The sequence below is a fragment of the Bufo bufo genome, chromosome 10 (genome assembly GCF_905171765.1).
Source record: "Bufo bufo chromosome 10, aBufBuf1.1, whole genome shotgun sequence".
Taxonomy (NCBI): Eukaryota; Metazoa; Chordata; class Amphibia; order Anura; family Bufonidae; genus Bufo; species Bufo bufo.
Window position 1 is genome coordinate 45,282,279 of NC_053398.1, and position 14,339 is coordinate 45,296,617.

Sequence of the window (14,339 nt, forward strand, 5' to 3'; positions counted from 1 at the left end):
TGGTGGCAGTCGCCTTGGCGGTGTAGGTCCAGAATAAGAGAATGGGGTTCACACTTGAATCATGGCTTCACACTTGAAAGAAAAATGGATAAGTCGTGAATGGAGGAAGTTATGGCTACAGGAGATGTATAGGGGGTAGAATTGGAATGTGGGGATGCGGGGTGTGGACAACACTCTGTACCCTATGATCCTTTAGGTATATGGGGATGATCACTTGTGTGGTGCATCCTTATAGACCGCACCCCCTTTTCTCCACTTAATATACAATATATGTTATGTCCCTTTTAGGACTACAATCCTCCGATATTCACGATTTGACATCCTGATTTATGTATCTATTATATTAAAATTGTCTGCAATAACCATGCGAATAGTGTTCATAATCCGATCATTCTCTAGCTGTCTCTTTCCCAATATAGGCCTCATTGCTGTGCTCTGACTGACCCTGGAGATGGCGAGGTGTTGAGGGTAAGCGCTTCCTAGTTGTCAGGCAACGATTCACGTGACTTTGTCATGTGACCGGGAGGCCGAACGGGGAGACGCCGCCCTCCATATCGTCATACTTCGGGGGAGGTGCCGGGATGCTGGTGTGCGCATCAGGACCGACGTCACTTCTGGGCGCGTTCTCTCTTGGTGTACACCGGTATCCAGGATACCGAGCATGCGCGGTGAGGCCCCAGGGACACCGAGACGACTGCCATCACGATACTCCACTCTGTAAGTTTTTAAACCATGCGGCCACTGACCGCTTAATCAGCACTTACAGGTGATCACTATAATCTAAGCACAAAGCACGAGGCACTCTATGAACTGGGCAGTGTTGTTTATTTGTGAATTTTTTAAATTGCCTATGAGATGTCACTATGTATGTAAAAATTGCGATCTTGACACATGATATATAAATGAATTCACATATGATCATGGAAAATTTTAATGTAACTTACGTTTTTATACATTATGGATTATGTTATTGCCAATCACCTTGTTAATTGACTCACTAAGCATTGTGGGTATAAATGTAGATGTTGTGACACCAATTGCTATGCTTGAGAAAGACTGCAATGAGCAGTTGAAACGTTGCACAGGGGAAATAAAGCGGGTCGTTTTTTCACCTTATCCTGGAGTGCTGCCTCTTCTTTGAGATACCTACAACCATTTTGACCTAACAGCTTAAGGTCAGAGGATTTTGCACCCGGCTTCATCTGCAAGTAGTGCTGCTGCCCTTTCTTTGTATTTTTTATATATTTATATATATATATATATATATACACATACATACATACATATACACACACACATATACATATATATACATACATACATACACACACACACACACACACACACACATATATATATATATATACACACACACACACACACAGTGGATATAAAATGTCTACACACCCCTGTTAAATAAATGAGACAAAGATAAATCATTGCAGAACTTTTTCCACCTTTAATGTGACCTATAAACTGTACAACGCAATTGAAAAACAAACTGAAATCTTTTAGGTTGAGGGATAAAAAAAATATAAAAATAAACTAATATGGTTGCATAAGTGTGCACACCCTTAAACTAATACTTTGTTGAAGCACCTTTTGATTTTATTACAGCACTCCATTTGCCCACTCTTCAAAAACACTCTGAATCTGTCAGTTTGCGAGGGCATCTCCTGGGCACAGCCCTCTTCAGATCACCCCACAGATTTTCAATCGGATTCAGGTCTGGGCTCTGGCTGGGCCATTCCAAAACTTTAATCTTCTTCTGGTGAACCCATTCCTGTGTTGATTTGGATGTATGCTTTGGGTCGTTGTCATGCTGAAAGATGAAGTTCCTCTTCATGTTCAGCTTTCTAGCAGAAGCCTGAAGGTTTTGTGCCAATATTGACTGGTATTCGGAACTGTTCATAATTCCCTCTAGCTTAACTAAGGCCCCAGTTCCAGCTGGAGAAAAACAGCCCCTTGGCATGATGCTTCCACCACCATGCTTCACTGTGGGGATGGTCTTCTTTTGGTGATGTGCAGTGTTGTTTTTGCGCCAAACATATATTTTGGAATTATGGCAAAAAAGTTCAACCTTGGTTTCATCAGACCATAACACCTTTTCCCACATGCTTTTGGGAGACTTCAGATGTGTTTTTGCAAAATGTAGCCTGGCTTGGATGTTTTTCTTCATAAGAAAAGGCTTTCGTCTTGCCACTCTACCCCATAGCCCAGACATATGAAGAATACGGGAGATTGTTGTCACATGTACCACACAGCCAGTACTTGCCAGATATTCCTGCAGCTCCTTTAATGTTGCTGTAGGCCTCTTGGTCGCCTCCCAGACCAGTTTTCTTCTCATCTTTTCATCAATTTCGGAGGGACGTCCAGTTCTTGGTAATGTCACTGTTGTGCCATATTTTCTCCACTTGATGATGACGGTCTTCACTGTGTCCCATGGTATATCTAATGCCTTGGAAATTCTTTTGTACCCTTCTCCTGATCAATACCTTTTTCAATTGCGTTGTACAGTTTATAGGTCACATTAAAGGTGGAAAAAGTTCTGAAATTATTTATCTTTGTCCAAAAAAAATTACAGCACAGAAACCTGACATTTTAACAGGGGTGTGTAGACTTTTTATATCCACTGTAAAGACCGCGATGCGTTCCACCGTAGAGAGCATAAGACCGGAAATGATGTGTGTGACAAGTCACTTCTGGTTCAGCTCCTCTTATCCGCATTTTTGACATGGGCTGAACCTCCTTTAAAGGTATAAAAACTTGTTGTTTTACTGACATATGCATAGTCCTATTGTACTACTCCTGAAGAAGGGGGCCACTTGAAACCCCCGAAACGCGTTGAGTGCCGTGTGTTTTGAATAAAGAAAATTGATCTGACGCTGGACTTACGGCTGCAATCATTTTCTACCATCTTAGAAGCAAACCCGGCTCGGGGGGGGGGCTCTGTCTGAAGGTGTCTTGAGCTTTATCCAACAGACGTCCTCCCCAGTAAAGTGAGTGCTACTTATGTATTTGGTAAACAGTCATATCTGAATTTCAGTACAGAGGTTATATTCTACTTATAAGGAGGGATCACTCCTATTTCACCATACACTACAGTGGGTACAAATATTCTGGCAGAGGAGTGGCGCCTTCTAGTGGGTGACATTTTTGATGGTCTATTTTGGAGTATTGGGGGAAATACCCATATCCAGACCACAACACTGTATCTAGTTGCCCATAGCCACCAATCAGAATCCACCTTTCATTTTCCCAAGGAGCTGTGAAAAATGAAAGGTCGAATCTGATTGGTTGCTATGGGCAACTACGCCAGTTCTACTTTACCCCAGTGTGAGAAATGACCCCATAAAAGTGGATCCATGTTGTAGGCAAATCCAAACTGACAGAAGGCTGGGCCAACATAAGTAGGCGGGGCCAGGAATACTGTAGTGCAATACAAAATACCGCCCCCACAGAAACAAATACAACAGTCCAGCATAAAATACTGCCACCCTGGTTACAGTAATAAAACTGTATCACCCTCCTGAGGACAGCAATACAGTGGAATGCAGGAGGGCACTTGCTGCCGCTGGCCTCGGGCATAAGTACCTGATGCGCCTACCATTAATTAATACTGAGAGCATGAGATCACTATGTACTCGGAACTGGGCTTGGGAAGCAGCCTAGGCATCGGCCCACCGGAACATTTCCCTGTAGGGTCTATGACCAGTCGGCCATGCCTAGGTCCCCCTGAGACCACAGGCCCCATAGCAATCACTATGGTGATAATTCTGCCATCTACCTATCCCTACCACCTGGTCACAGTGCACTATGGCCCAGACCTTCTCTTTAGTCTGTCTCCTCCTGCAGCCAAAGGAGAGAGTGCGCTGCGAGAGTGTTTTTCTTTCCTCATTCGAGCGATCAGTGGGGGTCTCGCCATTCAAACCGCCACCGATCAAAACCTTTCATATATTGCTATGACATGTCAAATGTTTTTTTAGGTTATAGTGACATATCAAAGGTTTTGATCAGTGGTGGTCTGAGTGCAGAGGCCCCCGGTGATCTCTAGAATATGGAGAGAAGTGCTCACATAGTGCACACACTCCCCCCCCCCACTGCATGAGACGGAATCGAGACGGACCCATTGACTTTCTATTGAGTCCGTTTTCTGCAGGGAAAGGAGAGAGCGCACTATGGGAGTGCTTCTCTTTCTTCATTCTAGCCATCAATGAGAGTCTCCGTATCTTTAAAGAGCATCTGTCACCTGATTTCACAATACAAACTGTATACAACATTAAGGTGATCTCTTAAGGGCCCTTTACACTGGTCGAGCACTGGGCAGATAATCGCTAACACGCGTTTGTACGAATGCTCGTTAGCTATTATCTGCTGGTGTAAGGGTACATGCACACGTTCAGGATTCATGTGCGGAGAATACGCACTGAAATCCGCAGGTGTTTGCAGGCAAATCTGTGCGGTCAATCCGCATCAATTGGTGCAGATTTGCATGCGGATTTGGTGCGGATTTTCCTAAGTAAATGAAGACAATCCGGTCAGGAAACATAAAATAAATAGATTTTAAAATCTGCATCGTATGCATTGAGAATTTCAAATTACCATAGAATACAATGTACATGACCTACGGTACGGATTTTCCACACACAAATCTGTACGCAATCGTGATTGTGTACATTTAGCCTAAAAGTGCTGCCTATTATCCAATGAATGAGCGAAACACTCACATTCATTGTGTAATAGGATCGTTGGTGCGGTCACCTACATCACTGTTTGCCTGCAGCAGATCGTGCCATCTAAACAGCTTCCGCTGCCGGCAGAAAAGTGATTCTGTATGGAGACAAGCGATGGCATTAGTGATCACTCCTCCCCATACCATGGAGAAGATCACTCCATGTAAATACAGAGGTCTCCTTCACTGACGAGCAGGCGATTGCCAGGAAGGAGCGGTTCCCTTCCGACAATTGTCTGCTGAATCTATCAGTGTACCTTTAGATAGTGTATGAACTTTGAAAAATCCATGTCCTAATGGTTGTCTAATCCTTTTTGAAAGTTTTCCCTCCTGATGTTATGAGTCCAGCAGCAGAATACCAGAGTCCGGAGAGTCCCATCTGTGATCGGGGGTCACATTGCTAAGATACGCCTCCCCCAATGTCTGATAGGTGTGGATCCCAAAGGTGGGACCCGCACCTATCGTTAGTACAAAACCTGCAAAGTGCTTGAGGGCGCACCGCGCTTGCATGGCCGTCTTCTATTGATTCCTATAGGAGTGCTGAAAACAACCAAGTGGCGTGCTCGTCTATTTTCAGAAGCGCACTGTGCAAGCGCAGCCAATGCTCCATTCAGTTCTCTGGGGCTTCAGAAATAGCCGAGCCAGCACTTGACCATTTTAGGCACTCCAACAGAAATTAATGGAGGGCAGCCGCTGGGACTTTACGGGCTGGTTCTGTTCTAAGGATAGGTGCTGGTTCTAGAGGTGGGACCCGCACCTATCAGACATTGGGGGCATATCCTAGCAAAATGACCTCAATGTCCCAGATGGGATGACCCCTTTAAGCCACTGTCAGACACCTCTGGAACTTATCTTCTGCCAGAACAAAAGGATTGGGAATTGAAGTTCAACATGTCCAATCCTTCTTCCCCCCAACAGGCCCAATCCTTCTTCCCCCAACATGCCCAATCCTTCTTCCCACCAACATGCCCAATCCTTCTTCCCCCAACAGGCCCAATCCTTCTTCCCCCAACATGCCCAATCCTTCTTCCCCCCCAACATGCCCAATCCTTCTTCCCCCCAACATGCCCAATCCTTCTTCCCCCCCAACATGCCCAATCCTTCTTCCCCCCAACATGCCCAATCCTTCTTCCCACCAACATGCCTAATCCTTCTTCCCACCAACATGCCCAATCCTTCTTCCCCCCAACATGTCCAATCCTTCTTCCCCCCCCAACATGTCCAATCCTTCTTCCCCCCCAACATGCCCAATCCTTCTTCCCACCAACATGCCCAATCCTTCTTCCCACCAACATGCCCAATCCTTCTTCCCACCAACATGCCCAATCCTTCTTCCCACCAACATGCCCAATCCTTCTTTCCACCAACATGCCCAATCCTTCTTCCCCCCAACATGCCTAAAAGCTGAGATAAACCTATATATGACATGTCATGTAATTATAGAGGTTTGTGTGTGTGTGGGGGGATGGGGGGATGGAAATTAACATTTCTAATGCTTTTTCTCACAGGGACTGTTGTGAGGCTGGGACAACTGAATGGGAAGTCAATGAGACCCGAGGACCCCGGCGCTGTAAGGCATCAGTGCTAACCACTGAGCCAGTGTGCTGCCCATGTGTCAGAATATTGAAAAATTATGGGATCAGAAAAAAATAAACAACAGAAAAGCAAGCACGAAATAAGACGCTGAAGGCAAGACGTACCTGAAGATCCCGTTTGGTTATTAACCCTTTTTCCTCCTTATCACAAAGTTGGAAAAGTTCCTCAGCTTTTCCCATCATTTCCTCGGAATCTCTTGACAGAAGATCTGGTGATGACCGGCTGGAAGCTTTTAACCCTTTCCTTCCCCTAAGACACGGCGTGCACCTTGGAGAAGTAACCCTTTGTTCCATGTCTGGGGGTGGCAGGGTTTGGCCACCACTTCTTATCAGTGGACGGCTGCAGGGAGCAGAAGAAAACACAATGCTGAAGTGATAAACTGGTGCCAGGAAAGGAGAAAAGTCTACAACAACACATCTACTTCTACAAAGTGTAATGCATGAAGTGCAGGATTCACAGTCTTAACCCCTTAGTGACCACTTATACGCCTTTTTACTGATGTAAACAACGGGGGTTTTAGCTAAACAGCTGGCTTTAATCAATCATTACATGTTCCCAAAATGGTGCATAAAAAACTCTAACTTGTCCTGCAAAAAATAAGACCTCATACAAGTACATTGATGAAAAAACAAAAAAGTTCTAGCTCTTGGAATGCGTTATTTTTTTTTTTATGTACGTGGTCACTAAGGGGTTAATATTAGACACATTTACTATTCTGACTTTTATAAATTTGGAGTACTGTAAATCCTGCTTGAATTACTGAGCCAGAAAGTGGTCTGTGAGCCAAAAGTTCTGTGCACTGAAAAAAACTGTCTAGTCTAAGTTTACACCACTGATAAGTGGCGGCACACAGGGGGTTTATTTAGGCCACGCCCCTTCCCAGCAGAACCACACCCCTTGCATATTACACCACATGCCCTTGTCAGACAAGTTGTAAAAAACTTAGAAAATAGTCTAAATGTGGTGCAAAGCATGAACGCTAGTTTTTGGGTGCAAAATGCACCCAAAAACTGGCACATTTTGAATAGTAAATCTGCCCCAGTAGGTCAATAGGCTTCACGCTTCTTGTACGTCTCTGTACGCGCAAAATAAATAAGACGTCCCTAGAACACTGTATAGAGGAACACCCTGGTTACTGTGACGTCACAGCATTCACAGATCCCGGCCGAGTGCGGGTCACTGTTCCTTTTTTAATATCTTTGTCCGCGGAACAGACGGTGTGCTGTCCGCATCGTTTGCGACCCATTGAAATAGATGGGTCCGCATCCGACCGGCGATGCAGATAGGAACTAAGCTTGTGTGCATGAGCCCTTATTTGGTCCCAACCGCGTCTCTCATACCATCATCTTGTATGGTACCCAGGCAGGCAGGGGAAGAACTGAAAGGAGAGATGTGAACGTCTCACAAGATTTTTTGACAATCTCAAGGTGCGTAGGGACCCCCAGTTGTTCATACAATTCCAGGGAATACCAGAGGAACCGCATTATATAAAGAGATGCCACAGAATCCTTATTTTAGGGCTCATTCAGTGGAGTGATTTTCACGTCCACGTGTTGAGCAGACTGAACCACTTCACATCTGGACCATGCAGAGAACATCGTAGCATCACCACTTTCACACTAGACCCATTCAAGTTGGTAAGTCTGTTAATAAAAACAACGGACAGCACATAGCTGAAAACAGTACGCGGTCCGTTTTTCAGGGATTGTTGCTTAGTGTGCATTCTTTAAATTTTTTTATGAACCTGAAAAACATATTATATACTGAAGCCATAGGAATGAAAAAAACGATGCAGTTGGACACAAAAGTTTTACATCACTCATCTTAAGTCTCCTAGTTACTAAAACCGATGTCAGCAGGGGATTTCCAAAGTGTTTTTTACTGATGACCTATCCTCAGGATAGGTCTTCAGTATCTGATTGCTGGGGGGTCCGGCTTTCCCTGTGTGACATCACGTTCATCGGCTGTAGACTGTGTGACATCACATGGCCTAGGCGTAGCTCAGCCACATTGAAGTGAATGGGGCTGAGCTGTGATACCAAGCACAGCCGCTATACAATGTACGTCGTCGTGTCTGGTGAGCTGAGAGAAGGCCGCGGTGCTACTGCCAGTGTCGGTGCCTTCTCAACCAGATGATCAGCGGAGGTCCCGGGGGTTGGATCCCCACCAATCAGATACTGATGACCTTGAAAAACACTTGGAAAAGCCCTCTAAAGATCTAGATTCAAACTGACTGAAAATATGGTGCAGTAGGATATATCTCTATGGAAAATACGTCTATGAGAAAGAAAGCAGAGCATGACCTTAGTCAGATCTTCCAGATTTGCATGCAATCTGTAGTCAAGCATAACATTTACTGTACATGACATATTCCTAATACAAGACACGCAAAGCTATAGTTTACTTGTTAAGCATAGAAAGTCCTGAATTTGCCATCACTTTCTAAACACCGACATGGAAAATTTGTTCAGGGCTCAGGCGATCAACATCCAAATAGTGACGTGGAAACCAGCGTGCACGGCCACCGCAGCTGGCACCACCGCTTGTGAAATTCAGTTATAATTCACGGTAATCGTCCCATCTCCTTTGCACTAAAACAACTGCATAGAATCCACTGGGCGTGGGAGGACATGGACTGTACAGCAGGAGCTGGCCAAAGGTTACATGAGCAGGTCGACATTTGAAACCAACATGTTTTATTATTCCAAAAGGAAACAACTCTGATATAGTGGTGTTTAAAAAATCTACAGCTTTTACACTGTGTTTCCATGGAGACAGACTACAAACAAGCCTTGTGTAGTCTGATTCCAAAGGCTTATTCCATACATCTATCCCTTACCACTAAACCATAAACTCAATGGGCCAGATTTATCATTAGCTCAGGTCAGAATAATGGAGTGAAAAAGTCCCAAACGCTAAAACTGTGCACAAATTTGCGACTTTTTTCTGCTCTGCACTATGCTCGCCAGTTTTCTGAAAGTGGGCATGCTTTCTTATGTAAATGAATCTCTAGACAGATTTACTATTGGGATTATTTAAAAAGTCGCAATTTCACTCCAGTGAGGACCATGCTTATCTTATGAGACTTTTTAATAGAACATGCGACTTTTTCATAAAAACGTGTGACTTTTTCGGAAAGATGTGCGACTTTTGTAAAGCTGCTTACTGACGGATAAACTGCTACTGTCAAACCACATTTATTACAGTCTTAAAGGGCCGATCATAAATCTGACTTGGCTGAAACTTACTTTAGCCATATGTGAAAGTGGAGTGAGCTGTCAGAGTAATGATAAATCTGGCCCAATGTCTGCAAGCAAGTAGTAAAGAACAGAGTTTGCCATCTGAGTAGTACCCGTAGACCCAAAAGGGTAAGAATTTCGGGGGACATTTATTAAGACTGGCGTTGTCCGCGCTCTGCGCTGATGGAGGAAGCGGCACAGTTATGTAAAGGCGCAGGCCACTACATAAGATTGGTGCCTCATCTAGCAGGCCGTGCCACAGAATTAACTCTACATCAGTCCTCTTGCTGCCGTAGATTTAATCCACTTTCCATGACAAACACTGGCATAGGAAATGATAAATGGGCCGGGCCTCCCGGCCGACCTGTGGAAAAAAAGTTGCAGGTTTTGCCGCACATAATTGTGTTCCAAGACTAGCAACACCTTTACGCCACTTTTGGAGTGATAAATGTCCCCCTTTTTTTTTTTTAATTATCAAGACTATTTAAAAAATTGCATAATTTTCATGTTAGATTTGCTGGTGCAATATGTGAGAAATACAGATTTTTTTGGAAAATGATGTAAGCCACATATTGCATTGACATCCTGTATTTATGTATGTAAGGTTTTCAGCAACTTTCTGGTTATTATTACCTATACTTGTTCTCTCAAAGCCTGTCTGTCTGGACAAAGGTACATTAGCAAATAGTTGTCAACTGTCTAAAGAATGGGTGACAGACAGTTGTCCAGTAAGTGGTACAATGGCTAGTTGGGCAGGAAAATTCGGGATTATCCCAGCTGCTTCTATTAATCTTCAAGAGTGAACTGGAAATTGCTAGAAAACCATAAGGAACAATCAATCATATTTGTCCAAGCCATATTCTAGAAGATGCTAGAACTGGCTGTTAAGAATATAAAAAGGCAGGGATTTGAGACAGGAGGGAGGGAGGAAAGGGGAAAGGAAAGAGGAAAGGAAAGAGGAAAGGGGAAGGGAAATGGAAGAAAGAATAAAGAGACAAGAGGAATAAGAGAGAAGAAAAAGAAGAACAGTAGAGAGCACAGACATAGAGGCTGGAAACTGGAAGGGCCAGAAGGAGGACTGGAGACCTAAAAAGAAATATGTGTGGTAACTACGCTATACTTTAAGGATTAAGGAACTTAGTTGTCTAGTTACCAAATTGTCCAATTATTGGAAGTAACTTTATTCGGTCATTTTGTAAATTGCCTAAATCATTTTCATTGTGGACTCGTCTCTCTGTAGGTAATATTTATTTCTGTATTGTTCCACTATATACCTATAAAAGGGAAAACCCAAGCACACTGCTTCCAAAAATCTACACAGTATTATACCAAAATATATCACTATTAGAATTAAAAAATATATAAAATACATACACAAATGTATTTTATATATTTTTTTATTCTAATAAAGATATGTTTTGGTATACTACTGTGTGGATTTTTGGATGCACCTGTAATTTACTTTTGGGTGGTGATTTGGGCCCTCTTCTATTTTTGATAGGTATTCCACTATATACCTGCATATATACTCATCAATATTAATAGTAATATCAATATTTCCATACTATACAATATATCTATTTTTTATAATCTCACTCTTGTGTCTCATTTATTACACCCAACTGAATGCATTGAAACACCGGATCATCTGGAAAAATGGATCCGGTATTTATTTATTTTTATGCATTTCTAAAGGTCTGCGCATGCGCAGACCGGAAAACCGAATCCATTTTGCCGGAACACTTGGTGCCGGATCCGGCATTAATGCATTTCAATGGAAAATAATGCCGGATCCGGCATTCCGGCAAGTGTTCCGGAATTTTGGACGGAGAAAATACTGAAGTGTGCTGCGGTATTTTCTCCGGCCAAATACCGTAAGAGTGACTGAACTGAAGACATCCTGATGCATACTGAACGGATCGCTCTCCATTCAGAATGCATTAGGATAAAACCGATTCGTTTTTTTACGGTATTGAGCCCCTGTGACGGAACTCAATACCAGAAAACGTTAACGCTAGTGTGAAAGTACCCTTAAAGAATCACACCCATTAAGAGGGTATATTATATATGAATTTATGTATATAATATAAAATTGGTTGCACAGATGGGTACAGCATTTAAAAAAAAAAATAGGACTTTAAAAAGACATTTAGGATTTTTATGGACGGGACAGTCACCATCACAAATGTAATGATATATAGACGAAAGAAGTAGGGTGGATATTACATTTAAAGTAGCCCTACAGATAAACGGAGAATAAATATGTCCCAATATTTTTGGAGACACCAAGCACAAGGTCACCTTAAAGCAGCCATTCTCACCAATGGGTGATGACCACGGAGTATCTGCATGTATACAGGACAGCCACTGGTCATGAATGAAAGCACAGTGTCTAGCTTGTAGTGGTGGCGCAGTGTAATTAAGTACTCCAAATTGACACCAATGAAAAATTAGGCTCTTATACATGTCTATTGATTGAGAAAAAAAGAAAAAATGTATTTCTTTCATGATATAGCAAAAAAAAAAAAAAAAAAAAAAAAGCTACCATACAGTATATAATTATACCACATAGGGAACAGCATAAAAAAAGGGGATGTGTCCCTTCACCAAATGGCATTTATTATGAAGAGAAAGTTAATATAAGGCACTTACTAATGTATTGTGATTGTCCATATTGCTTCCTTTGCTGGCTGGATACACTGCTCGTTTCTAGGGGTTACAACCACCCTACAATTTAATCAATGGTGGCCGTGCTTGCACACTATAGGAAAAAGCACCAACCTGTCTGGTGGCCGGGACCGTGGGAGTGCACCTAGGCCAGAGCTTTTTCCTATAGTGTGCAAGCACGGCCACTGCTGCTGGACTGCAGGGTGGCCGTAACCATGGAAACGAGCAGTGTGTAATCTGATGGAAAAATGAATCCAGCCAGCAAAGGAGGCAATATGGACAACCACAATACATTAGCAAGTGTCTTGTATTAACTTGGTCTACACGATAAAGGCCATTTACTGAAGTGAGACAAGCTTAACTGCCCGGCACTCCATATTTGATAAATAAAAATATTGCATATGCACCCTTTAATTAACTTCCCTTTAATTAAATAACAAATTCCAACAATTACCACCGCTTTAGGCTCCCTGACTCTGGTTTTGGTTTATATTCCAAAGTCATTGTTCCAAGGCCTGTCTTACTTACAGAGTAGCCCTGCCATAGGTGGCACTAGAGAGCCAGGTTTGTCGTCCTGAATAAGTGCTTATTTACATTACCCCTTTCTGCGGGGCATTGGCCTATAAGACTCTTTATGCTAACCTGGCGGTCTCAACAAGGACCCACGTCAAATACCTCTTGCCCAGGCAAAAAAAAATATAAAGAGTACCCTGCTCTGTACTAATAAGGGGGCAAAACCTTGGAAAAAAACATCTGTCTGTGGATGGATGTCTTTCTTAAGGAAAATATTCTGGTTTTGGTTCTTATCCCAAGCCATTGTTCCAAGGCCTTTTTAAAGGGACAGTGGTAGAGATTTATCAAACTGGTATAAAGTAGAACTGGCTTAGTTGCCCATAGCAACCAATCAGATTCCACCTTTCATTTTCTAAAGGAGCTGTCAAAAATGAAAGGTGGAATCTGATTGGTTGCTATGGGCAACTAAGCCAGTTCTACTTTACACCAGTTTGATAAATCTCCCCCAATGATTAGGGATGCCATCCAATAAGCGGCCCTAGAAAGTCAGCTTTTGTCCATGTGGAAAGAGCTGATCTACATTTCCTTTTTCCCAAGGAGCACTGCCAGGCCTATAGGACAACTTGGTGGTCTCCACAAGGAGTTCTTACTTATTCCTGCTGGAACAAGCCGTTCCACCTGCTATCACTAAAGTTTAGAAGTAGCAGGTCTAGTCCACCATACTGGTTCTAGGACCAGTATTACTACCTGAAATGGCCCGGGATTCCTAAGAACATGAAACATTTTCTTTATTGCCTTTTTAAAAGGTAATATGATATAATGCCACTAAACCACAAACTAAGCTCACGCACACGCCCTTGTCAGAGCTTCGGCATTTTCCTACCCCGAAGGAGTCTTCTTCAGGGTCACAACATTAAAATGGGCTTGATATTTCATGTTATGAATGTCCCTTGCTTTTCCGCTTCGCATGGACAGTAGAGAGCATGGTACTACTTGGCAGGTTCATGGACTCCTGGAGAAAGTAATCTTTATTTGCTTTCAACTTTGTTCCAGATAAGAGCAGAAGCCAAGTTTTATTATCCAGAAAAGGCCATTTCCTTCTTTGTGTAGACAGGTCTTACAAGATTATTTTAATGTCACCCAACAACTTCTGCAGCTCTTATGGCAGAACTACAGCTAGTTCTGGTAGGCGATTTTATAAGAACCAGATGTCACGTGGTCGGCGGCAGCAAAAATGTCAAAAAGGTGGATGTCCATGTGGCGTAAAAATAAAACAGAGTCCGCAATGGTAATTTTAGCAGAACTACTATTGGAATTCTAGATTTTTTTGGGGGCGTATTTGCTGCAGATTTGTGTTTTGGATTTCGGTGGGGAAATTTCAAATGACCATGTTGATTGGTTGGAATTAACTCTGAAGCCTGTATGACGCCTGACAATTCTTCGGCAGATGATCGCTAACGGGTGTTCGTAGTAACACTCGTTAGCGATGATCTGGCACTCTAATACTGCCGCCGATTGTCCGATGAACAAGCAATCCAAATCTTTTGACAGGTTAAAAAAAATCATTGTTTGCAGGCAGCAGATCGTGGTGT

The 14,339-nt window shown here is 42.9% G+C and overlaps 1 protein-coding gene across 2 annotated transcripts in view; it reads right to left on the reverse strand.

Moving 5' to 3' along the window:
- Window positions 1-14,339, reverse strand: part of CRACR2B (calcium release activated channel regulator 2B) — an 86,061-nt gene that overhangs the window by 43,325 nt on the left and 28,397 nt on the right. For both annotated transcript variants that reach the window (XM_040410441.1, XM_040410442.1), the window contains exon 2: window positions 6,433-6,667. In XM_040410441.1, coding sequence (XP_040266375.1) covers window positions 6,433-6,667 — 235 coding nt within the window. The remainder of the gene's footprint in view (window positions 1-6,432; window positions 6,668-14,339) is intronic.